This window comes from Lynx canadensis, chromosome D3 (genome assembly GCF_007474595.2).
Source record: "Lynx canadensis isolate LIC74 chromosome D3, mLynCan4.pri.v2, whole genome shotgun sequence".
Lineage (NCBI taxonomy): Eukaryota > Metazoa > Chordata > Mammalia > Carnivora > Felidae > Lynx > Lynx canadensis.
Window position 1 is genome coordinate 13,124,848 of NC_044314.2, and position 27,260 is coordinate 13,152,107.

At 41.2% G+C, this 27,260-nt stretch overlaps 1 protein-coding gene across 2 annotated transcripts; it reads right to left on the minus strand.

Annotated features, from left to right (window-relative positions):
* Positions 1 to 449: 449 nt before the first annotated feature.
* SERPINB11 (serpin family B member 11) lies at positions 450 to 24,513 on the minus strand. Of its 2 annotated transcripts, none has more exons than XM_030292397.1 (8): positions 24,406 to 24,513; positions 19,348 to 19,532; positions 18,234 to 18,293; positions 16,926 to 17,054; positions 13,770 to 13,887; positions 4,506 to 4,648; positions 3,437 to 3,592; positions 450 to 1,336 (listed from the first exon to the last, which is right to left on the minus strand). In XM_030292397.1, exons 2-8 carry the CDS (start codon positions 19,513 to 19,515, stop codon positions 932 to 934), a joined length of 1,179 nt encoding a protein of 392 aa, XP_030148257.1. In that variant the 5' UTR covers positions 19,516 to 19,532; positions 24,406 to 24,513; the 3' UTR covers positions 450 to 931. The 2 variants fall into 2 exon arrangements, with proteins under 2 accessions (XP_030148257.1, XP_030148256.1); XM_030292396.1 differs by having other exon boundaries at positions 24,314 to 24,513.
* Positions 24,514 to 27,260: the final 2,747 nt, after the last annotated feature.

A 27,260-nucleotide genomic window follows, 5' to 3' on the forward strand; every position in this document is an offset into this window, starting at 1 on the left:
GGAAGCATTTATGAAGAGGGCACTGAAAAGGCAGTAAACGTATCATGGCCATCATTATCTGATTATCACTTCATGTTATCTTGAGTAGAAATTAAGGAGGATTTCTTTTTTTAAAAAGGTTATCTTTTAAATAAAAATCTCCTGATTGATTTCTGTTTTTGCTGTTCTGAATTTTTATTCATTGCATTATTGAAAAAAAAGAGAGAGGGGGGAAGAAGGTAGGAAGGAAGGAGAGAGAGGAGAGGAGGGAGGGAAAGAGAGAAAAATGAAGGAAAAATGGAAAGAATAAAGGAAGGGAGGGAGGCAAAAAGAAAAATCAGTTATCCAATTTAGGGCTTGAAAACATTTGGCCAAAAATTCCACGAAAATGTTGATTTAGACTCCTCCTTCTTCAATCTCCTTTGGTAAGTCATTTAATTACTGGAGTATATTAAAAATCTTCACAGAACTGAAGGCATTTTATATATTTATTATAACGAATACAGAATTTTGAACTGAAATTCATGATGTTATGTCTACACATGCAAGGAAAACTATAATATTTAAAAATCCAACCAAAGCTGAAGTCCTTAATTTAGTTTTCTGAAGGTAGATTGGTCACTTGTTCAAGAGATCAGTGATATATACAAGTCAAGTAAATCTAACCCTTGAAAACTGTTCTCATCGACTTGATCATGTCACCCAGATAGCACTTAAATGAGGCCCCAAAGATAAGAGAACCAGAGAAGCTTTTTTTGTAAATGTATCTTCTTCCATGATTTCCGTAATTTTAGGGTTCACCAATTCAAGGTATAAGTTGAGAGAGATCCTAGACCCATTTTGCTGATGAGCAAAGTAAGGCACAGAGGTGTGTAAGGGATGAGCTACTTTTAGTCATGGGTTTGTCCCTGTACCTCTTCTGTGACCCTGAGCCCCCCTCAGCCCCACTTGTTTAGGGAGAGGCGAGCTTGCCACAGAAGACGATCATGTTGGTAGGGATGTGCCTTATGAAAAACAGGAAAGGGTGGTTCGCCATGAACTGAGCTCGGATGGGGAGTCTTTTTACAACGAAGCTGTCCCCAGTAGCTGCTGCTGCCTCGGTGCCCTCTTCATTGACATCCACGTATGACTTGTGGATGACCTTTGATAAATGCAGGCCTTTGGCTGGTGATATTCCAGAGAGATCAGCTTTGATTTCGTTGAAGACATCTGTCATCCCAAGGGAGTTTAGCAAAGCATTTAGCTCATACTTCATTTCAAGTTTGAACCTGGGGATATGCACTTCAACTTCCCTCTCTACCATGTTAGCAGAGCTGGTCCATTCGTAAAACGTCTTCATGTTCAGCTGTTTCTCTATCTAAGAGACAAAACACAGATGAGCCCATGTAAGCCAAACACGTGCCTGTGGCATTAAATGCCATTCATTTTATAATTCTCAGTGTGCATGATTCCATGTATTGCTTTCTTTTGTACCTTGAAAATATGCTCAAGTCCTATCTGGGAAAAAACAAAAAAAACAAAAAACACAAAGAATGTTGCATTCAGCCACATCTTCCCCATTCTATTGTCTACTTTTCATCAATGTTTCATAAGTAAACTCCCCAAACGTGTATCCTACAGTCTTCTGCCTTAACTCCCTCAGATGCAGACTTCACCTAAACTCCCTCTCTTGCCTCTGAAGTCCTTGTGTTTCCTGGATGAAGTCACCATTTCTTGATTTGGTTCTCAACTCCGAAACATTAAATCGCACCCTCTATTACAAATTTGTTGCTCACTTGACTTCTGTGATGCCAGGATCCCCTCATTACACCTGGCTTCCCTCCTGACTTTGCCCTTGCCCTCACTGCCTCTGCCATGCGACTACTCCCGAAGTCCCGAAGAACTGAGGTTCTACACACCTTCCACACCTCCGCTCAGCCATGTAGCTACCAGGCCCCTTCTCATCCCCCCACCCAGTGCCATCATTCTGTGTAAGCCCTTCAAACCACTCCCCTTGGGCATGTGATCCCTCCAGCCAGTCCTCCCCACAGCTCCAAGACCAGCAGGCCAAAGCCCATCATCCCACGACAAGAGTTGAAAACTTTTTGTCACCTTCTCTCCATCCTGACAATATACAATCAGACATAAACTATCTTTTCCTTTTGTCCTTTTCTGCCCTAATCCGAGTTACCATGATGCAAATCTGTCTTGCTGGTCTCATATCTCTAGGGCATTTTCATGAGCATTTTGCTCTAGCTGGAACCACAGGGTACCCTTGTTCACCTATTCATCTACCCCTCCACCTGTGAGACATCAAGGTTACTCTACTAGGAGCCTTCCAGATCCCCTCATTGTCTACTCTCTCTACTCCCACAGGACTTCCGGCAGAGTATCGTGGCACTTGTTACATGCTATTTATAACTGTGTGTTGGAACCACACGTTTGTCTATGTTTCAGAACCCACTACGTCTATGTTCTATGTGCCAGAACCCACTAGAATTCTCAGCATAAACAATGTTTGGTGTATGAATGGCTAAACGAACAGATAAATGAATGCATCACAAGCTAATAAAGACCACTTCTACACTGCTTCCAAAATGCTATCTGCCTCCAAATATCTTCCCTGGCAGTCCACAACAGGTGCCCAGAGGTCTGAGCCCCTCTGAATCGGCCACGCCAGTATCGCACCTGTTCTCCTGGCCACGGCCATGCTTCTCTTCCTAGATGTCCACACACACACATCCCAACCCAGGTGCTTCAAGAAGGCTTCCCTAGGCCCCGCCCGCCCGTGCCACATTGTTTAACCTCAAGCAGGCGCTCCCTGCCTTAGAAACCTCCGACTGGGACCAGCCCATCCGTGCGTGTACGTCAGCTTCCTCTTTGTCATTCCCGCAGAGCACTGGAGAGTTCCAGCAAGGCTGGCGAGGTGCGCTTACTCCATGTCAGTGGCTTGCCTGCTTCTGTGCTAGGCAGTTTTGGCTGCAGCCAAAGAGGGGGGCTTTGACCCAAACCCCTGCCACCACCATGACCTTTTCTCAGTGGCTGTGGCACTCATTTCCCCTACAATAGCAGGATGCTAAAAAAGAGTGGTTGCCTCATGAAAGCATGTTATAACTGGGTTGGAAAAACTGCTCCCGAGTGGAAGGTGGCTTAATCAGATTGCTGTGTACTAAGACCCTAACCGGCACTACAGATCCATCACTAGAGAAAGATGCTTCCCAAATGTCAAGTAAGCAGCAGGTGCATGTATTAGTCCAAGATGGCACTTTTGCCTCCTTGTGCCCTCTTTTATGGAAGAATAGATTATTCCCCCTGAAATGCCTGGTCCCGAAGGCAGGGCCCAGGGTCCCCCTTCCTCTCACAGCCCCTGCGGCCTACCGCTGAACCCAGCGTGTGACTGAATTAGGGACTGACCACACTAGCGTCACACACTCGTGCACATGTGTTTCCTCTTCACATTAGCAGTCTCTAACTTCACCTGTTCCAGGCTGGCCGTGCCCGCGGGAAGCAGAACAATCATGCTTAGTTTGTGGTTCACGTAGGGCAGCTCCAGAATTTGCATCCGCGGCTCCTTTATGAAGGCTAATTTATATGTTCCCATTTGATACATCATTTCCACAAGTACGCTTTTACCCTATTAAAAAAAAGGGGGGTTCTCATTAGGTACAACAGTCACATATTTGCATGCACATGTACGTACGCTGATGTTTTCGCAAAACATGAATATTTGCATTAACACTAAAGGCGTGGGTAAAATAAAACCAATAAAGGACACCCTTTATTACTTTCCTTTGCAAAGGTTATGAATTTTTTATTTTAAAATAAGTCATTGTTAGAGCCTGTCTAGTTTAAATACTATATACAGTCATCTACATATAAAATTTCTTTTATATATTAGCTTGAGACGCATTCAAAACGAAGCTAGCGTTACCACCTAAGATGATTTATGTGGAAAAATGACATCATAGGATCATTTTCTTTGCTAATCCAATTGGAGGCTCTCTAGGAGAAAAGTAATACGGAGAGCTGTGTTGTGCTGAGAAAGCAACCCCAGCACACGTGGACAGAATGCATGGCTACGGGAACAGGCTCTCTTATCTGCGAGAGGGGTGCCAGTCTCCAAAGGCTCCAGTTACGGGCCCCATGAGAAAGATTACTGGCACTTCGTGAGGAAAAATGAAAGTAAAATTCACAGAAAACACAATTAAAGAAACCTATGGAGGGGCGTCTGGGTGACTCAGTCGGTTAAGTGTCCAACTTCGGCTAAGGTCGTGATCTCGCAGTTCGTGAGTTCGAGCCCCACATCAGGCTCTGTGCTGACAGCTCGGAGCCTGGAGCCTGCCTTGGATTCTGTGTCTCCCTCTCTCTCTCTGCCTTTCCCCCATTCACGCTCTGTCTCTCTCTCCCCCCACCCAAATAAATAAATAAATAAATAATAAACATTTTAAAAAAAGAAAGAAACCCAGACCAGTGTCTTCACTGAAACTTTCTAAATTGGCCTTAACATTCTCCAGAATTTATCATCAGTCTGAAAACAAAATACTTACCTCACTTAGCAGAAAAGGGGTTTTAATTGTCTCTCTTTCCTGAAACTTATTTTGCCATTGTCCTTTGAAATATATGGCATTCACCAGGACCATTACACAAGAAGGATCAATTGTGCCCTTTCCAAAGAGGTTTGTGACTTTTCCTTATAATAATAATTAAAAAAAAAAGATAATATATTTGGATTAGAACTGGGTTTATTGATAACAGAGAGTTGAACATTCACTAGAAATCTGGAACCATTTCTTAATTTTTTTTAACGTTTATTTGCTTTTGAGGGAGAGACAGAGCGTGATCAGGAGAGGGGCAGAGAGAGAGGGAGACACAGAATCTGAAGCAGGCTCCAGGCTCTGAGCTGTCAGTGCAGAGCCCGACGTGGAGCTCAAACCCGCACACTGTGAGATATGACCTGAGCCAAAGTCAGTCGCTCAAACCGACTGAGCCAGCCAGGCAGCCCTGGAACCATTTCCTTTTTAAGGCTAGTTATAAATTTGAGACACCAGAAGAACCCTTTTATCTCCTGGCCATGGAGGCTGTCCTTGTCAAATGACGTTTATATCACAGGATTGAATGCTTTGTTATTTCTAATCAGAAGATGGCATCCAGAGAGTAGCTAGTGTATTAGCTATGATCCACTTGTGTGATACCTAGTCATATCCAATGCCTTCCTATACATTACTGCTTATTTAGAAAATCTTTAATAATTTCTTATGGCTTCCCTTTAATAGTTATCAGGCTTCATACTTACCAGCACTTCACCACATCCAAATAGGTTAAGCATTCAAAAGATTCACTGATTCTTACAATGTACTAGCAATTCGTGTATCACAAGTATATACCAACACTTAAAGTAAATACATATCTAAAAATCAGAATTTATAAAAAACATACAAGATGTTTACTGCTTTGTTAATATACTGTTCAAATTGAACACCAAGCCCCCTTGGTGCACCCTGGTACACTGCAATTTACAAAACCTTAATTCAATACAAGCTAGCAATAGGAAACATAAGGATATCTGGAACATCAGACTCTAAGCTTAATTTTTCCACTACTGTTCCAAGTAAATTAACAGATCTGAAAATGTGTAGATCTTTCCAAGCATTTTCTAACTTAATACAAAGAACTGAATAAATGCATATTTTAATCTTGTCACCTATTACTAAACTTGAATAACACCCATCAGTCCACCCATCAACAAAATATTGTTGACACTTCACTGATAAGTGAAATAGTGAGATACAAATATGTTAGGGGCAGTCTTTAGGCTCAGAGAAGTATTTATTTTGTACTACTGACATGTTCTTCATAAATGCAATTAGCTTTAATACTTTGATGTTATTTCATCCTAATTTTATTACTTAATAAGCTTTATTTCTCCTGTATCAAGGAATATGATTGCCTACATTCATAAACCTCAGAGACTACCCGTACAATGAGTTGATGGCATAACCACACAGACAGGGATTTCAGCATGGTACTTTGTGCACCTCTAGTGGGATAGACCCAAAGGACAAAAAGAACTCCAAACAACATCTTAAGCTACTGTTATATTTTATTAGTATTGTTATTTGGAGACTGTGTGTATTGTTGGATGATGCGATTTTGCAATAATATTGGTGACATTGGAATCTGGGATTTTTGACACAAGATAAAAGGGAAATAGATGTAAAAAAGGGAGGGCTGTTAAGTAAAAATCCTATGAACCGGAATTTGAATTGGTCGTATCAGTAAGAAATTATGCCGTATTTCATCTAAAAAATGTATTCACTGAGAAGGCCTTTAAACAATGACCATGCCAGTATCAATGGGAACTCTTGTACCCAGGCTATGGTCTCTAATATCACTTCTCATGAGAATGATCCAGGATTCCCGCGAGAAGTAATTCTAGGTCATCAGCAGGACATCAGTCTGGAACATCTGGTAAAATCAGAAAGCAAAGAAGCCATCAAATTCCACAAGAGTAGGGTCAAAAGGACTTAGGAGCCAATATAAAGATGGGACCCCTGACTAAAAGGAGACAATAAATTGAAACATCTCAAAATGTTTAAATTTATGAATTCATAATGATACTTTAAAAAGAAAACTTGGGGCACCTGGGTGGCTCAGCTGGTTAAGCGTCCGACTCTTGATTTTGGCTCAGGTCATGATCTCTGAGTTCGTGGAATCGAGCCCTGCATTGGGCTCTGTGCTGACTGAATCCCTGCTTGGGATTCTCTCTCTCCCTTTCTCTCTGCCCCTCCCCTGCTCAGCTCACTCTCGCTCTCTCTCAAAATAAGTAAAAAAACATTTAAAAAAATCTTTGGGAAAAAACTCATTGGCTGTCTTCGAGGATGCTCAGAGGGAGTAAACGTTGGCTCAAAAACTGGTATTGAAGAGAAGGAATCTGGCATCCTTCCTCATATCAACTGTACTTAGAATACAGTTTTTTTTGTTTTTGTTTTCCTCATATCAACTGTACTTAGAATAACCAAATATTTTATGAGTAGAAGTTTCTCATAATGCAGATTATAAAGAAGGAATGGAAGAATTGGAACACTGCATGGGGCGCCTGGGTGGCTCAGTCAGTTGAACGTCCGACTTCATTCAGCTCAGGTCATGATCTCACGGTCTGTGAGTTCGAGCCCTGCATCAGGCTCTGTGCTGACAGTTCGGAGGCTGGAACCTGCTGCGGATTCTGTGTCTCCCTCTCACTCTACTCCCACCCCCCAACTTGTGCTCTGTCTCTCTCTCCTTCAAAAATAAATAAACATTAAAAAATTTTTTTAAAGAAATGTTTTAAAAAAAAGTACTTTTAAAAAATTAGAGCTAAAGGAAGCCAGGCAGTCAATGCTGAAGGGGTAAAGATCTCATAGGCAGGAGAAACACAAACAGATGAGCTCAACAGGGACTTCTGAATAATTTTTTCCTCAAGGTATAGTGAAGTTTCAAAAGTTTCCCCAAGCCTCGATAAGGAAAAACATGACAGAAACTGAAGACCAAGAATTTAAGAACTACTTTTCTCGGTGTCTCAGTGCTAGTGAAAAAATAATTGAAGTTCAGGAGCTGGCAAGGTGGGAGAGATGTTTCAGAATAACGCAAGGAGCAATCCACTGAGAATGTATGGCAATTTAAATACCTATGCACTTAAAAACGCAGCCTCAAAATATGTGCGGCAAAATTGGACATAACTAAAAGGAGAAACGTAAAAATCCACAATCATAGTGCAATAGTTTAATACAGCTTTGCTCAGTAAATGATGATAAAAAGCAGTCAAGAAAGAAGCAAAGACACTCAAACACAGACATCACAAATAACAAAGTCAGCCTAACCGATAAAATTAAAAAATCTCACCCAGTAACTAAAGAATACACATTATTTTTAAGTGCACATGAAAATTTTACCAAAATTAAAACATATGTTTTACCTCAAAAGTCTCAATAAATTGCAAACAATTGAATTATTATGTTCTCTGATTACAACAGAACTGAGCTAAAAATCAGTAACTAAAAAACAACCAGAAATAATTTCCACTTTTAAATAACCCCTGAGTCAGAGAAGAAATCTCAATGAAAATCAGAAAATATTTTGAGGCCCCTGGGTGGCTCAGTTAATTGAGCATCCAACTTTGGCTCAGGTCATGAGTTTGAGTCCCACATCAGTCTCTCTGCCTCCAGTGTGGACGGATTCCACTTCAAACCCGCTATCCCCCTCTCTCTCTGCCCTTCCCCACTCATGTGTGCGCATGCACGCACACACTCACTCTCTCTCTCTCTCTCTCTCTAAAAATAAAACATTAAGAAAAAAGAAAATCAGAGAATATTTTGAACTGAATGATAATGGAAATACAATGAAAAATTGTGAGATGGAGTTAAAGTCATACCTAGAGGGAAAGCAATTGTCTTAAATGCATACATTAAAAGAATGTCTGAAAATCAACTGTTCATCTCAAGAAAATTACAGAAAGAGTAGTAATTTAACAGCAAGATAGTAAAAAGAAGGAAATAAATGATAATCATAAATAGTCATGTAATAAAAAAACTACAATAGGGAACACACAAGCTGATTCTTCGAAAAGACTAAAAAATTACCAATCCATAACAAGTCTAATTAGGAAAAAAAAATGCACAATTCATGTTTCCAGAAATAAAAAAAGAGAAAACATTATATAACCAAAAGACATTAAGAAGGTAATACAACTTTATTATGAGCAATTTTATGCTAATACATTTGAAAATTCAGATAAAATGGCTGTATCCCTTGAGAAAAAAACTCAAAAACGTACACAAGAAGAAACAGAAAATATAAGTAGGTCTCTATGTATTAGAGGAATCAAATCTCTAATCAAAATCTTCCCACATAGAAAACACCAGGCACAGAGGGCTCACCTTGGAATTTATGTAAGATTGTTTATGTAAGATTGGCATGAATTCTTCCAAATATTTGAAGGAGAAAAATTCACACCAATCTTGCATAAACTCTCTTTTGGAAATTAGAAAAAGGGGAGAAACACTGCCAACTGGTTTCATAAAGTGAGTATAACCTGGATACCTGAACTGACAAGAATATTTGAATAAATAAAAACTAAGGTCAAATTCTTTCATGAACACAGGTGCAAAACCTCTAAAGAAAATATTAGGAAATCAAATCTGGTGATATGCAAAAAGCATAACATATGATGATCGTGTTTTGTTTATCCTAGGACAAAAAGGTTGGTTTAACATTAAAAATCAATGTAGTTCCCTAAATTAGTATACTAAAGAAAAAAATCACAGCTAAATAGATACAGAGAAGGCTTCAATATGATATGGTTAGTATCTATGCCTAAAATTCTTAGTAAACCAGAAATAGAAATTTCTTTAATCTGAAAAAATGCATTCATAAAAATACAGCAACAAACATTATGCTTAAATACATATTATTAAAACCATTCAGAAACAAGATATAAATCCAGAAACAAGACACAACGTAAGGATGCCCAATATCAGTACCTCTATTCAGCGGAAGGTCCTAGCCAGTAAGAAAAGAAAAGCAGCAAGAAAGGCTGAAGAGGAAATGACTGTATTTATAGAAAATCTAAAATAATATAAGAGTAAACTAGAGTTATGAGAACTCAGCAATCTTAATATATGACAGCCAGTTATACACTCCTACATCAACAACAAATAAAATTTGGAATAACTGATACTAGTAAAAATTCAGTAAACACCTCAAATATCTGAAAACCATTTGTCAAAAGACATTAACATAGAAAAATACAAAATGTTAATGAAAGACATTAAAGAGGACCTAAATAGAGATAAACTTCATGGAAGTGGATTGGAAGCTGAATATTATAAAGATGCCTGTTCTTCTCCAACTCTATAGACTCCATATCGCTCCAACTAAAATTTCAACTAGAATATTGACAAAAATTGACAAGTTGATTTTAAAATGTACATGGAGGGGCGCCTGGGTGGCTCAGTCGGTTAAGCGTCCGACTTCAGCCAGGTCACGATTTCGCGGTCCGTGAGTTCGAGCCCCGCGTCAGGCTCTGGGCTGATGGCTCAGAGCCTGGAGCCTGTTTCCGATTCTGTGTCTCCCTCTCTCTCTGCCCCTCCCCCGTTCATGCTCTGTCTCTCTCTGTCCCAAAAATAAATAAACGTTGAAAAAAAAATTAAAAAAAAAAATAAAATGTACATGGATTCCACTTATGAGTGAAATCATATGGCATCTGCTCTCAGGCTGACTTATTTCACTTAGCATAATACCCTCTAGATCCATCCATGTTGTCTCACATGGCATGATCTCATCCTTCTTTATGACTGCATAAGAAAAACAACAAATGGGGGCATCTGGGTGGTTCAGCTCAGGTCATGATCTCATCATTCATGGGTTCAAGCCCCGCGTCAGGCTCTGCACTGACAGTGTGGAGCTGTTTGGGATTCTCTCTCTACCTCTCTCTCTGCCCCTCCCTTGCTTGCTTGTGCTCTCTCTCTTTCTCTCTCTCTCTCTCTCTCTCTCTCTCTCTCTCAAAATAAATAAGTAAACTTAAAAAAATGAATAAACAAAGAGCAGAATCAGACCTATAAATACAAAGAACAAAGTAATAATTGCCAGAGGGGAGGGGGGTGGGGGTTGGCCAGAATGGGTGAAGAGGAAAGGGAGATACTGGCTTCCAGTTATAGAATGAGTAAGTCAAGGGAACAAAAAACACAGCATAAGAAATATAGTCAGGGAGGGGCGCCTGGGTGGCTCAGTCGGTTGAGCGCCGACTTCGGCTCAGGTCACGATCTTGCGGTCCGTGAGTTCGAGCCCCGCATCGGGCCCCTGTGCTGACAGCTCAGAGCCCGGAGCCTGTTTCAGATTCTGTGTCTCCCTCTCGCTGACCCTCCCCCGTTCATGCTCTGTCTCTCTCTGTCTCAAAAATAAATAAATAAACGTTAAAAAAAAAAATTAAAAAAAAAAAAAAGAAATATAGTCAGGGATACTGTAATAGTGATGTGTTGGGACAGATGGAGCTACACCTGCGGTGAACACAGCATAATTTATAGACTGAATCACTATGTTGTACACTTGCAACTAATGTTACCAGCATGCATCAACTATACTCAAATGAAAATAAATAAAATGTATGTGTAATGCAAAAGATCAAGTTAAATCAAGGCTCTTTGGAGAGGATCAACAATGGACTTAGACTTCCAGCTATCAAGACATATTATAAAGCTACTATAATTGTGGTATTTTCATGAGAATAAATAAATAGACAAATGGAGTCCACTGAAGAACCCAGAAACAGACTCACAGATATGATCATCCGGCTTACGAAAAAATGTACGTTGGGAGTGTAATGGTGACAGGATCCTTTTCCCAATAAACAGTGGTATGTCAAGTAGAGGTCCATGTGGAGTGGAATGAACTTTTAAATGAATCTGGACTGTAGTGAAACAGTAAAGCTTCTAGCGGACAGCATAAAAATATTTTCATGAGCTAGGAGTAGGCAAAAGATTTATTTAAAAGTATGCCAAGGTACTGACTATAAAAGAAAGGATTGATAAATTTTGCTCCTTTGAAATTGAGAACTTCTATTCATCAAAGGCACCATTAAGGGAAGGAAAAGACAAGATACAAAATGGTAGAAATTACTTGCAACATACATATTCAGTATATGCAAAGAATTCCCTAAGAATGTGTAAGAAAAAAAACAGACAAATCATCCTGATGTATGGACAAAATATTTAAACAGGCACTTTACAAAGGAAGATACGAAGTGTATAAAAATGTTCAATGATATAATTCAAAAAGGAAATGCAAATTAAAACTAAACTCACTACAATGGCTAAAGTTAATAAGACTCACAGGTGTTGGCAAAGTTGAGGAACAAATAAAACTCTCATTCATTGCTTGGGCAAGTGCATTGGTAAACCACTTTAGAAAATTGTTTTGGGGGTGCCTGGGTGGCTCAGTCGGTTAAGTGTCCGACTTCGGCTCAGGTCATGATCTCCCGGTCCGTGAGTTCGAGCCCCGCGTCGGGCTCTGTGCTGACAGCTCAGAGCCTGGAGCCCGTTTCAGATTCTATGTCTCCCTCTCTCTCTGCTCCTCCCCTGTTCATGCTCTGTCTCTCTCTGTCTCAAAAATAAATAAAAACGTTAAAAAAAATAAAAAAAAAAGAAAACTGTTTTGTATCTATTAAAATTAAATATACACATACCTTATATGGTCAGCAATTTCATTTCCAGGTATCCATCCAACAAAACCACATACAGTATATGTACCAAAAGAAGTGAATCAAAATGCTGATAGCAGTGCTGTTCATAATAGACCCAAACTAAAAATGTTCCGAGTGTTCATTAAGACTCAGTAGACTGGATAAATATATTTAGGTATTTTCAGAGAACAAAGATAGACATCAATGAAAATGAGCAAACCATGCAACATGTAGTCACAGGGATGAATCTCACAAAATGTTGAGCTTAAAAAACCCTAAGCACATGCTTTATGATTCCAGTTAACATGAAATTTAAAAATAGGCAGAACTAATATATAGTAAAAGGAGTCAGAGAAGTCTTAATGTTTGGCAATAGGGTGGATTCGTTTCTGGGAGGAAACACGAGAGTGGCCTTGGAGTGTGCCCTTCCTAGTAACTAATGTTTTATTTCTCTGACCTGCTAAAGGTAGAGGGGGGTTACCTGAGAGCATTTGCTTTTGTGATAATTTCTGCTTTGTGATAATTCATTGAACAGCACACATATACTGTATATATTTCTATAAGTATATATATATATATTTCAGTCAAAAAAATTATTTTAAAAATCAAGATGAGGGCCACCTGGGTGGCCCAGTCAGTTAAGTGTCTGACTCTTGATTTCAGCTCAGGTCATGATCCCAGGGTCTTAGGATCAAGCCCCGCATCATCTACCCCACTGAGCATGGAGATTAAGATTCATTCTCTCTCTCTCTCTCTCTCTCTGCTCCCCCAAACTTCCCCCACTTGCACTCTCTCAAAATTAAATTAAATTAAATTAAATTAAATTAAATTGAATTAAATTAAATTAAATAAAAATCCAGACGTAAGAAACATACTGACCAACTGCAATGTATAAATGTTACCTGAGTCCTGATTCACACAAAACCGAGACAATTGGGGAAATACAAAAACTCGCTGCATATTTGTTAATATAAACGGTTATTTTTAACTTCCTATGTGTAATAACGGTGCAGTGGTATTTTCTTTTAAATAATTTATATTTTTGAGAGACACAACCTGAAAAAAGATATCTGGGCTTTGTCATGGAAGAGGCAGTGAGAGAAGAGTGAGAGTACAGATAGAGAATTGGCCTTAAGTAATAAATCTTGCAGCTGAGAGGTAAATAAGGATTCACTATATTATTCTCTCTCTTTATTCTTTAAATCTTTCCTTAACTAGATGTTTTTACATAATGAAATGAACACATCTTTAAATCTAAATATGTAATCTGCCATTTTTTAAGAAGTATTTGACAACTGCAAGATTTATTTTAAAATCACGAAAGGTGGATTTCAATTGAATTAAATTTAATTGCAGAATGTACAACCCTTCTATAAAGTAGAAATACTGTTCTTCTCGTTCTCAGAATCACCTGGCTTAGCTCACAATCAGGACAAACGACTGTAAAGAATATTCCAAAATACTCCCTTCTTGTCCTCCATTGTTGATCTGTCTATGTTAGGTCCTGGATGTCACCCAGCTTCCTTGTTAGCACTGACTCAGAGAGTTTATCAAAACAGTGCAATTAAAGTTTGAAGACACCCGTGGGACTTATTCTTACCATTAGTTTTACTTTCAACCCAAGCATTAATAGTTTTCCTCGTTTCTTCTGGAGACCGTTCAAAATCAACAGTTTGCGGCGTGGTTTGATACAGTTTCTCAGAACAGTTTAGATATTGCTGTAAAAAGAAAGGACAATAGCACAACACAAAAACAGTAGAAGGGAAGCAAAAGCCTACAGCTCTATGTGTTCTAAAAATCACAACACAGAGGGGCACCTGGGTGGCTCAGTCGGTTAAGCATCCAACTCTTGATTTTGGCTCAGGTCATGATCTCATGGTTCATGAGTTTGACCCCCAAGTCTTGGGCTCTGAGCTGACAGCGTGGAGCCTGCTTGGGATTCTCTCTCTCCCTCTCTCTCTGTCCCTCCCCTGCTCGTGCACACTCTCTCTCAAAATAAAAAAAAATGAAACTTAAAAAAAAAATAAGTAAAATAAAATCGCAACACAGAGACAAAAGCAGCTCATGTTTATATGTCTGAAAGGAAGCCGAATCCATGTATGCTTATTCTTTAATTTTTTTTTATGTTTATTCACTTCTGAAAGACAGAGAGAGACAGAGCACAAGCAGGGGTGGGGCAGAGAGAGAGGGGGACACAGAATCTGAAGCAGGCTCCGGGCTCTGAGCTGTCAGCACAAAGCCTGACACGGGGCTCAAACTCATGAGCCGTGAGATCATGACCTGAGCCGAAGTGGGACGCTCAACCGACTGAGCCACCCAGGCACCCCCATGTATACTTATTCTTAATAAAGCAAATGGATTTAAACAAATCAAACAGCTTTCCAAAAGGAATGTTCAGAAGTGTTTGGTGGTCTCTTCTGCCCTATCATTGGCATTCTTTGTTCTAAAATGCTCAAAGCAAAATGGCAAGATACAATTTACTCTCACTGCTCTGTCCTCTCAAACAGACAAATGGGAGTCACTGCCCTACGTTCTAGGTGGGAAAACTGAGGACTAGAGTGACGAAGTGATTCAGGACCGGGGTGATTACATTTTGCTTGTTGGAGGCCTAACAGAGGGCTTGGTCTCCTCGTGGTATCCCTAAAAGCCACTATAATTAAAATGGTAATAATATTCTCTGGTGGACATAATTGGCATTTTTTCAACTTTATGTAAAATGTGAACAAAAATAACTTAAGGAATTCACTATTTTACTCACCTATACTAGTAATCCAAGTAAAAATAGTGTGCAAAATCAGTATAAAGAACCTAGCCCTCTCTTTTAACCAAGTTCCCAAGCTGGCCCCAATATGACATTCTGGACCCACCACTGATTACCACCCATGCATGGCCCTTGATTTCTAGAACCGGGAACTTTCCACTGCCTCACTGCCAAGGCACCAGTCAAATCTACATTGACTCAAATGAAATTGCCTGCTGTTCCATTCTTGAGACCTTGGGGACATACCTCTATGGTATGTCCATAGCAGGACCCAAGGCCCCACCATGAACTGAGCAGGATGATACAAGACTTAGAAATATGGCAGTGTGGGGGCGCCTGGGTGGCGCAGTCGGTTAAGCGTCCGACTTCAGCCAGGTCACGATCTCGCGGTCCGGGAGTTCGAGCCCCGCGTCGGGCTCTGGGCTGATGGCTCGGAGCCTGGAGCCTGTTTCCGATTCTGTGTCTCCCTCTCTCTCTGCCCCTCCCCCGTTCATGCTCTGTCTCTCTCTGTCCGAAAAATAAATAAACGTTGAAAAAAAAAAATTTTAAAAAGAAATATGGCAGTGTGAAAGTGGCTGCCTGGGGTGTGGCTTGCCATTTGCTTAACTGGGTTCTCTTGTGCCTAAATCCATTATAGAACAAAAGGAAAGCTTGCTGAGAGCAAACTCTGGGCCTCGGGATGACCCTTGTCCTGAGCTGGTCCAACTGTGGCTAGAACATGCTTAAGTGATTGTCCTTAATCCATGAGATGAAAGTTTTTCCAGACAGAATCCTGGGATAATAATATCTCATGCATGATACAGATCATGACAATCTGCACGACACTAATGAGGAGCTTCACATTTCAGGAACAGATGCATTCGTCATTATCCCAAATCAACATTTCTCTACTACCTATGTCCAGATCACTGTTTGGGGAAGACACGGGGCGGGAGAGAGAGTATTCCAACTTTAGGGACCATGACTGCTAATCCCCACCACATCAGCAGGCACTCCATAAAAGAGTCACCGTAAGCTTTTAGGACAGTAGGAAACAACACTTCTGAAACAGGTCCACACCCCAGGATGGACCACCCCAAGTTGCAAAAATTCTGACAATCAACTGTTAAGACACAGACTACATTACCAGACTAGAGGAGAACATTAGAAATTCAGGACTTCATTCTGCTTCCCCGAGCCAGCATTTAAATAAAACTGGTCAAATAAAAGCTATGTCACTGAGGCTAGCATTTCACCTTAATCACATCAGGATAACACAGCAATTAAAACAGGAAGATAGATTTGGATAGGGGTCGCACTCAGGCTTTGCCACTTAATTATCTCGGCTACCTTTGTCAACTTGACTTTTCAGAATCCGCCTCACAATTGTAGAATTAATGGCAATTTTGTACTTATATTAGGACTATGTAGCAGTTAATGTGATAAGACCTACAACGTATTAAGTAAACGGCACATGGTAAACACTCAATAAAACTACATATTACACTACTGTTGGGAAATGTTATAAATAGTGTTAGAATCTTGAAGCTAAAAGGGATTTAAGTCTAATTCTCTCATTTTAAAGATAAAGGTGACTTTCCCAAAGTCATGTGTCTCACAGGGAACAGAATTCACATCTCTTGGCTCCCAGTCCGGTATGCTTCCCATTGATTCTTAGCACTCTGCCATTAAAGACCTCTGAAGAAGGGGTGAGAAACGTATTTTGCTTTTTCATGATCCACAAGAGAATTCTTAACTACTTTGTTTTGTGCTTCATCCCTGACCTCGCTTCTTGGACAACTTTGGTGGTTTTTGCAAAAATAAAATTGTTATGTGATATTTCACAACTTTAAATGGGATTTTGATAAAACCATTTCACTGAAACTCTAAGTCAGCTCAAAATTTAATCTCTTACAGATGAATGCCATGTGGCTCTTCTCACTCTTCCCTTATTTTATGGTTTGAAACCTAGAGGATGCCAAGACAGCTGTGGGTCACCATTCCAGACGGACTTACCTGATGGAACATCATCGCCTTTGTCCCATAGAGTCTGTTGGCCATGCTGAGGGTATAGTTAGAGTCTGGCTGGTTAATTTGAGAGAATAAGACTCCAAACGCTGAATGAATCCTTCCAGCTTGGCTGCACTGAAGCACCAATAAACAAAGGATGGAGTATTAAGTTGCTTGATTTCTTGCCATTGGAGGGTTATAAATAATGTGGAAACAGTAAGTAGACAGCAAGGTGTTTGCCTCTGAATAAAAGGGTAGGGAATACTAACAAGCAAAGAGTTGGGGAGTTTAAAGCATGTTCCTTCTCTAGATTTCCTCCAGCTCAACAATCTCAGCACTCTGTGACCTTAGTCACAAGTTGTGTGCAGAACTGTAAGCTACTGCAAAACACACAAGCACTTGTTGGCCCCTATGGTTAAATCCGAAAGCACAAGTTTTCATAAAGAGATCCTAGTGGGGTCTTTAGGGTGACGATCCAAATTTTGCTGCTGTCCCTGTACCTATAGAATCATCTCTGTCACGCTCCTTTCAACGTCTCCATTTTCTGTGTGACCATGGAACCAAACACTTTAGCCCTTTGCTGAACTGATCTCACTCAGCCATCCAACCCATTCCCAGGAGCAATTCTGTTAGACCTACGGCTTTGAGGCATCTGCACTCAAGGACATTATTGGGGTCTACCCACATTCCCTGAAGCAAAGTTTCCCAAACTACGGACGTGCTTTAATCTCCTCACGACAAGTTGGGTTCTGTGAAGCAAGTATTTTTTGAACCTGTATGTATTTATGTGTTTTCTGAATCAATCACAATCAAACACATAACCATATCACGTGTGAGTTCTAATTTTGATGTCAACAGGAATTCTCCTACTAGAAAGAAGTGGGAATCACAGTCCCAGGCAGTGTGGGCTGGGCAACATCAGGCCCCGTTTTCCTGGGGTCTAACTATAAGGCAATGGGTCCTCTCTCAGTGACCCCACTGCAAAAATCTACTCCCTCACAGATGAGGCTGGCAGACTCAGTCCCATGTTGAGATTTACGGCACAGTCCATGAAAGAACAGAAAGCTTGAGCAAGAATAACAATAAGACATATGATAAAAGCTGGGGGACTTTAATACTGTAATTATTTTCATTATGTTAACTGTATAGGCTGTAGCAATTACCAGGAAGACTAAAGGACTCGACCAACGGAGACAATGCTGCTGGGTCCTTTAGGGGCCAAAGAGGGGCTCTGCCACTCAACCCCTGCACTATTAGTCCTCGGTGCTCTTATGTTGAAGAGCATTTGATAGCTCAGTAGTGATACTATCATACCTTAGCTGAGGCCTTGAACTCTGGTTTTAAGGATTCTGCAATACGATTAAAGTGAAGCACCTAGGAAGGAAAAAGAGGAGTCAACTGATATCAAAAGCAACATACAGTCTATAAACGTGAATATTTACAAGTTATCTGTTTTTCCATTTCAGAAAATGACCAATGATAACAGCTAACATTTAGTGATGTCACCTTCCGGGTACCGAACTAAGCTTTGGCATATCTTACTGAATCCTCGCAAGAGCTTCGTAAGTAGATGCTATTATCCCCATTCACGTAGGGAAACCGAGATCAAGAGAGAGGTTCCCTGACAACTGTCTGTCTGTCTCCAGACAGTAATGAGGCTCCTCTGCCCCCTCCTACTGTTCTCAGGCCCTTCACTATGACAGTGACCCTCTAGGGTCATGTAAAACATTACATGGTGTCCCTTTACAATATCTACTTTAAGCCAAGAAAATCATGAAAGTGCATCAAAATATGGAGGGAAGAAATAAAGGACAAACAATAATATGATGTATAAGTATCCAAAGAGTTGTTAAGTGATATTCATCTAGACTTTCCATAGCGATCAAAAATACATATAATGGAAAAATCACTATGTATCAGCCTTTGTAACCAGAAAAGTCACCCCTTTTCTCTTAGTCTTTCTGTTTCCCCATGTGTAAAATAGGGATAATAATCCCCACCTACCACATAGGGCCGTTGTGAACGTCAAATGTACTAATGAATTATTTTTTTTACACTTGAGAGCTTTTAAAGTGTTATTAAGTTTTTCTATCGGTTGCAATCCTGGAGGGCAAAGAATAGTATCACACATGTGTTCTCTGTCATATTTAAATCACTGAAAAAAGTGAACTCCAAAAGTAAACTACAGAAGGGTATGCATGGGAACACCAATGGGAAGGAAGAGACTGTGTTGCATTTATTGTGTTATTTGCATTATAAGTATTGCATCATTTAACCATTATTCTAAGAAATATGATTTTCCCCAATGTGTTTCTTCAGTCACAAGATGGCAGAATTTCCTTGGTATCAAGATGCGTGTATCTGGCTGACCCAGACGGGTGCACAGAACATGTGAAAGGTCTGTGGAAATCTCTGCTGTGTTCCATACCTTCTCCATCTGCCCTGCACTGTTTCCTCTGGCCCCAAGGAGAACCATACTTAGAGCATAAAGCAGACTCAGTGGTGAAAAGAAGATGTTTTCTCCTACGTTGTGCCTGTTCAGCTCTTTGAACACATCAAGGCAAAAGTCAACGTTTGCTGTGCTGAGAGGATCCATTTTATGCCAAGCACTACCTGAGAACACATGGAGGGAAAAAAAATCTCAGAATATTACTTGGAAGTACAGGTAATACATAGAGTTCGGTTATTAAATTTCACGAATTTATGAGTCTGAGCACACTGCTTCGTGAAAAATTACATACTCACTAATGAATAGAAGTCACTAATGAATAGAAATCACTAATGAATAGAACATTTAGTGTTCCTTTCAACCAGTGGTTCAAGGCTGTCTCACTCTCATTTGTGAACATTTAAAAGTAATTGTTCTGCGGCAGAAGAGCGGAAGGAATTAGGTCTTCATGCTCTTAATGTCCATGCTACAAGATCCTCCTCATCCTGGAATTTGTACAGAGAAATTCTCTAGCTACACAAGTTCAGCCAAACAAGTTGCTTTACCACTAGACTGCACACCTTCACAGCCTCACAGGAGAACACTTTTCTCTTTCCAGATACCTTCAAGTTCTCCCCAGATAGCAGTGTAAAAACATTAATTACCTGCTGCTCATCCCTTCCTTTCCTTTCCTTTTCTTCCCCTTCCCTTCCCTTCCCCTCTCCTCCCCTCCCCTCTCCTCCCCTTCCCTTCCTCTGTGCTAAGAGGACACAGATTTCATGAATCCACTTTCATGTAACCATGCACTTCAGAGAAGGCTTCAGGATCTCCATACCCCAGGGGCCAGCCTTGACTAGCCTAAGCCAAGTGAGGTAATTCTGTCTCCTGCAACAGTGACTAATTGGGTACCAACTTTGGGTTATATTCTGAGGATCCAATGTACAGCATGGTGACTCTAGTTAATAATACAGTATCGTATAGTTAGTTGAAAGTTTCTGAGAGTAGATCTTAAGCATTCGTGCGCACACACACAGGAAGTTAACTGTGTCAGGGGTTGGATGTGATCCTGGGAATCATTCCACGGTGTTTATGAATATGAAATCATCACATTGTACCTTTTAAATATATACTATTACATTTGGCAGTTATTGCTCAGTCAAGTTTGGGGGGAAACAAATAAAATTTTAACGATCAGAAGGTGCCGTGATTCTTGCCAATAAGGACAAAAAGTCATTGCTGAGCTTCTAGAAGAGGCTTCCCTCTGATAAAAAAAGACAGAGAGAGAGAGAGAGAGAGACTCACAAGAGGAAGACATCCCTCTTCTTCCTCTTGTTTGTCTTCATGTGACTACTATCACAGCAGCGACTGTGTGACCGGGATGTAGCCAGCCCAAGAGGATAAGCCAGACGTCAGAGAGGAAAGGTGGACAGAACCTGAGTCCTTGTTGATGCACCATTAAGTGGATGGATTAATCCACCCTGGATCTGTCCTACCTTGGGATTTCTCGTCATGTAGGATGATGTTTCCTTATATTTTAACTCATTTTGGTTGAGTCTTCTGTTACTTGCAACAAAAAGCACCCCAGCCTCCCCAGGGATTTCTTCCTACGCCCTTGACCGCTAGGACCCATTAGCCCACCTGCCTCACATTCACACATTTCTAGCACAGCTACGTCTTTCTCCCTTATTTAGTTCCCCAGCGATCTACAACTACTTTGTTCTTCTTCCTCTCATCTTCTAGATTACAGCTTCGCACTCTTATAGAATTCAAGTCTAGGCCTATATTCTGTAGGCTATTATGACAGGTGACCAGTCCACTGCCTCCGCCCGGGTATGTTTATTTTAGTTACTAACCTGCCTTGTTTTCAGTACATATCTGAGTTGAGCTCACTGGAAGTGTGTTCTCTGGGGCGTGACTCTGTTGGCTACTGATGTAGGCATTCGTGTCATACCTCTCACTAAAACATAGTTCTCTGTGCCTTTAGAGCCAAAGGAAGCTAAGCTGAAGGTGAATGCCTCAGAACTGGGGCTGGGAGGAAGGTGCACAGCCCAGCGCTTCTCGGGCAGAAGACAGCTGAAAGGAAACGTGTCCCTTGTAGACTTTCAAAATAATGACCCACCAAATTTATATGGCAAAAATGGTGATGACACATCCCTGTAATTAAAACTGGTTGTCCTAAAATAATCATTAAGGACTAAGTGCTATGTATTCGAATCATCAGACCACCCAAGATAGTATAAGAGAGCCTAGCAGTTATATTATAACAAGCCTGGACTGTATTTTTCTTTGCTTTGGACAATTTTTTTTAAAGGTATAACACAAAGGTTTTGCTAATCTTATTTAATGAAAATACTAGCATGTGCCTTTAACAGGATACTGTTCTTCAAGTCAGTTTTAATACAGCTCTCTGTAGCTGGTCTAATAATAACAATATTATTGTTGTTATTCCAGAGCGACATGGATAGAGCTTGAAAGCTCTTTATTTCACTACCTTAATAATGAAACCAGTTTTGGTCCAATAATGAGGCATGTCCGAGGCAGATGCTCTTTATACTGCCTTCTGCGTTTCGGTAAATGGGGTTAGCTAATGGAATCAGGTTCTAGAATGAAATTTCAGATTTCAGATTTATAAGAGAATGTAAATTTATGCTTCTTACATCTACATCATCATATTGTCATTATTAAAAACCTGCCTACATATTAGAGTGAACAGCCCTACAGTTATGGGGGTGCCTAGCAAAAGAGTCTGGAATATACTGATAGACCACCTGTATGAGCCACCTACTTTTATATTACTAATCTGTTGGTTTCTTTCTCTTTTTTCAACCACAATCATAGAAAGCACAAGTAATCACACCCCTCAGTTCTTGGCACAGCTATCATTGGGCCATAATTCTCTTCTTTGCTAACTGACTTCAACCCAATTCATTTTCTTTCTCCTCCATCCCCGTAGACAACACTTATCATTCGTTTAAAGCATATTCTTATACCTACATGTGTCCTTAAAAAATATTTGTTTCTTTATGTAGCTTTTCATTTTCATAAATGAGCTTATATCAAGTAATTTCTTTTTCACTGAGTACTTTTTTAAGACTCATCCGTGTCACTCTGGAAACATCATCCGTTACTTGCAAGTACTGTGCTTTTGTGCCTTTGCATTTTGCCAATCCATTGCCCAGTGACAGAAGCCCAGACGGCCTCCTCCTCACATCGTCACCAGCAGTGCTGCGATGGGCATCCTCACACAGACCCCCCCCGATGCTCCCGTGTGAGATCTCTTCACAAAGGAAAGGACTGCATCACGGGCTCCATGTACATGCCAAGCACTGCATACGTTATTCAGAGTTTAAGTCGTACAGGATGGGTCAGGTTACCCCAGTTTTGCAGACAAGGCGGTGAGGGGTTGAGAAATTCACATGGCATACGTGGGGTGGCCATGACACGAACGCAAGTCCATGTCTTCCGAAACCTCTGCTCATTCCACTTGCCACTGGACACATTCAGATAAGCTTTTATTCGAGGTAACATGATTTTACTTTTGTGGCACTGTGACTATTATCCCTAATTGATAAGGACAGCATCTTACCAGAAAAATTAAGACATTTTGTCCAAGATATAAGGCATTAATAGGCTTAATCTGTTCACGAATGGTTACTAAATATAGTATTATTTGCCTCACTTCACAGTGAGATCTTCTAGCTCTCCAAGCATTTGGTTCACAATACCAAGAAGAGAAACATTAGGCTTAGGTTTTTCAACAATTACTGGGAATACATAATTCTAATTAATTCACGAACTTGGGCATTTGGCATGTCTATTTGCAAGATAGAGTTTTCACTATCGTTAACCTAGCTCTTAAGATCTCTATTTTCATCATTCACTTTCCAAGGCCCCACTCTTCTTAGTACAACAGAGTGTCCATACTAATCTTAAACTCAACAGATTTTATGCAGTAACCTTGACTGACAATTTCCCCTACATCTGACTAATTGTCTTTGGAAAACACTGAGACACAAATATGTGGATGAATTCGCCGATTCTTGTTAACTGAGTAACTTCCTCACTAGATTTAGCGTTCTTTGAGGGCAAGGAAAATCTACCGGTGAAATTATCAGTGTCTTGCACAACCACCCAATCACCAACACATATTAGAGAAGTCAACATTATAAACAGTTTACAGTTTCTGGTCTAATTAATATTATGCAGTCAGTTGCCGAAAAGAGGATGCCACGAGGGACAGAAGTCCCAAGGTACACAGAATCCTACCGAAGATGCATAGGCCCCAGAGAAGGTTCCACCCAGGAGATGAGGGAGAGCTGACGTGCCCCTAGAAGTAGAAGGACTTTGAATTGAGCTCCCAAAGAAGGAAGGAATTGCAGAAAATTCCTTGTAGTGTATCGTCCTGCCTGCTTTTAGACTGAAAAAACCCCTCCCAAGCAAAAGGAATAGGTCACCTGGAGGCTGCCGTGGGAGAAAACCAAGAAAAAGATGCCCGGAACTGCAGCCTTTCTAGGTTAAGAAGGGGGATTTCTAGGAAAAAAATAAAAAACTATTCAGGAAACGCGAAGAGAGGACATGTCTTAGAGGGGGATGTTGGCAATAAAGTACTGAAAGAGGACACAGCACTGGAAGGCATTCTTCCCAGGACATCAAGTTATTGATAAGGCCAGTCCAGTGCAGTGAAGATCTTCTAAAGAACCAAGAAGAGTTTTGCTACACAGAGGCCACGGCCCTGTGTAACCAGCTCCGTTCTGGATAAGGGTTATTGGTAAGTAGAAAGTATCAACAGAGTTCTATTTTGCTAAACAAATCAGAGGTTGGAAATTAAGTCAGCCTGCCTCCAGGATTTTAAAAATGCACACCATCCACGTTAATGTATTAACAAGCATGATAATGTACTCATCAAGGGATCAGCAAAAGGCACGCTCAAAGAATAATCTTCGCCCTCGTGTGGCTCATTACACACCTGTCCAAACGTCCTGTTTTACTGCTCTTATCTGTTCGGGTCTGGCAACAAGCGCAGCTGAAACACTGAAGCACAGAAATACTTCTCTTTACCTTTGCTGCTTTCCCGGGTGAAGCGGACAATTTGGCAGGTGAGATTGGAGCTGTGTCCCTGACGAGGAAATATAAAGCCTTCACTTTTTGCCCCTCCCTTTCCATTGTGTCCTTAGTGATTCAGCTCCACATCCGCCTGGCAGAAAGCACAGCCCTGGGAAGGAAGTCCCTCTAGAGGCCACCCGGAGCTGCCTTGCATCTAGGAGACTCTCAGGATGGCCAGCGCTTTCTGGAGAAGTGTGCAGTGCTTACCCGCCTCCTGCCCCGCTAAGGAGGAAACATTTGCAAGGCTAATCTCTGTTCGAGAAAATAAGCTGTCTTTCTAAAAGGAGTACCTGGAACATATTCAAGTGGGCAGGGCCGTGTTCAAAATTCCAAAGACTGCTGTTTCCGTGTGCATGGCACAGAGCAATTCAAAAAGAAAGCTCTCGGCTGTGGCAGAAAGATTCCAGCCATGATGGCTGCTTCCTGGCCTGAGGCCCATTCATCCCGAGATTTTCTGAGCTCTGTTGCGCGGAGTAGATGTTTTTGTGCAAAGCTTCTGCAATCTGCTGGCAGGTAATTCCTGTCCCATATAAAGGACATAAGAATGAGCTCAAGCAGGACTTACTCTGTGGTTTCAGTTTAAAAGCTTGGTAGGAACAACAAGCCACCTCTACCTAAACTGAGTTCAGAGGTATGATTCAGCACCATGCAAGAAAGATTACAAATTAGGGGTAGAGATCAAAGCTGAAGACAAAAAAAAAGGGGGGGGGGCTGTGCAGTAGTCGAGAATCAGCGCCAAGAGACAAGCCTAGCTTCCCAGAGGCTATTTTTGCCCGTGTGATACAGAGCCCAGCCTCTCCGGGGGAATACCACTGTCCACACTTAAACTATGATGGCAGCCTGCACTGCACTTACGGTAAGAGAAAGCCCTTTATGGCCAGTGATTTTTCTTTTCAACAGGATGTTCTCCCCTAGTCGAAACTCAACCATTCTAAAAGACATTAAGAGCCAGAAGAGTGAGATGTAAAATTGTGGCCCTAATAGCCACCAGGCCCAGAAGATTCTCATAGAAATAAGTGTATACAATGAACCCTACAGAACTAAAAAGAGTCCTAGATCTGTCCAGTCTTTTTTGCCCAGGGCAAGTGTTTTCTGTCATGAGCCCATTCTGCCTGGGGGTTTCCATCCACTTGGAAGCCTCGTGTCCATGGCTAGCACTCACCTTCCACCTCTTCATCTTGTCTCATCTCCCTGCGGATCTAATAAGGAAAAGGCTGATTTGCTTAGCTTTCTTGCTATCTAAGGATTGAACTGATCAAAGATCTTTTCCATCCTCGGTCTAGACGGAACCCCTGTTATTTTCTGCTAGAGAACAAGTTCTTGCACTCCATTTGATTTTTTTCTTCCAGGTGGAAGGATACTCATTAACATAACACTCTTTGTCCCTCTTTACTCTCTCACCCACTCCTCCTTCCCCAGTGTCCCAGCCTGGATTCCCCAAAAACAGAGCCTTAGACAAAGTCTTGCTTGCCTGGAATTAATTCAGGAATGATCTCAGGGAATAGAAGAGAAAGAAGGGGTCCAGGAAAAGACAAAAAGCTAATACGATGATTGTTGTAAGGTGGCCACTGATACCTGATCCTATGGACCTTCAAAGGAACCTTATAAAATGTATCTCAGAACTGTCCACATAGAGGAAAAGTGAGGGAAGCATTTATCCCCATTGGTCAAAAGTGACCCCGAGGGCGTTAACTCGGGTTGTACTTGTACGCATGTCAAGCGTGCACATCCCACACCAGGGCATCAGAAAAGCGGCGGAGCCGGAAGCAACATGTGAGTGGAGATGTTATCAGGTTGCAACGCACAAAGGCATTGAAAGCATGTGCACAACCCATAGCCTCCCAAGCAGCTAGATTAGGTGGGTGACAGAATGTCCAGTGGCTCAGAACAGCTGTCCCACCCCTCTAAGCCATGACCTTACCTGTAAGCAGATTTGGGAGAAAAGCTGCCAGTTTCCTTATGTGGGTGCTAGCTACCCAAAGGAAGTGCACAAAAGACTCTGGTCTCTTCGTTCTGCCCTAGGTTCTTCCTGGGGTAGTGCCCCACATTGAGGGTCCAGGAATTCCTATGACTAGGTTGTACATCTGTCTAATTCTGTGGACAATAATTTTTTTTACCGTTTATTTATTTTTGAGAGAGAGAGAGAAAGAGAGAGAGTGAGCACGAGTGGGGGAGGGGCAGAGACAGACACACGCAGAATCCAAAACAGACTCCAGGCTCTGAGCTGTAGGCACAGAGTCCAACGCGGGGCTCAAAATCATGAACAATGAGGTGATGACCTGAGTCGAAGTTGGACATGTAACCTACCAAGCCACCCAGGTGTCCCTGTGGATGACAATTAGAATCCATTGCTGGCTCATACCTAATCCAGTCTTTCAACCTATCTGACCTGTCATAAATATTTTGTTCTCCATCTCCCTAATTCTTCACTTTTCTCTCAATATTTTTCAAGACGCAGGTGAGGTAAGAGTGTTATTTATTGGACCTCATAGCCTAGGACAGTTAGCATGGGCTAGAGACAGAGTACAGGCCAGATTTCTGTCCCCAGCTATTCCCTCCTCTTGGGCAGGCCATCTTGATGATGGCCTCCATCAGGAGTTAAAGAAACATTTGGGGAGCCTGGGTGGTTCAGTCAGTTGAGCGTCTGACTTCATCTCAGGTCATGATCTCGCAGCTCGTGAGTTCGAGCCCTGCGTCGGGCTCTATGCTGACAGCTTGGAGCCTGGAGCCTGCTTCAGATTCTGTGCCTCCCTCTCTCTCTGCCCCTCCCCTGCTCACACTCAGTCTCTCTCTGTCCCTTAAAAATAAAT

Coding starts and splice junctions, on each gene's coding strand:
- SERPINB11 (XM_030292397.1), bottom strand. CDS start 19,515: ATGGATCCTCTCAGCACAGCAAACGTTGACTTTTGCCTTGATGTGTTC. Junction 3,593..4,505: donor CCCCTTTTCTGCTAAGTGAG/GTAAGTATTTTG, acceptor TTTTTTTAATAG/GGTAAAAGCGTACTTGTGGA. Junction 1,337..3,436: donor GCACGGCCAGCCTGGAACAG/GTGAAGTTAGAG, acceptor TTTGTCTCTTAG/ATAGAGAAACAGCTGAACAT.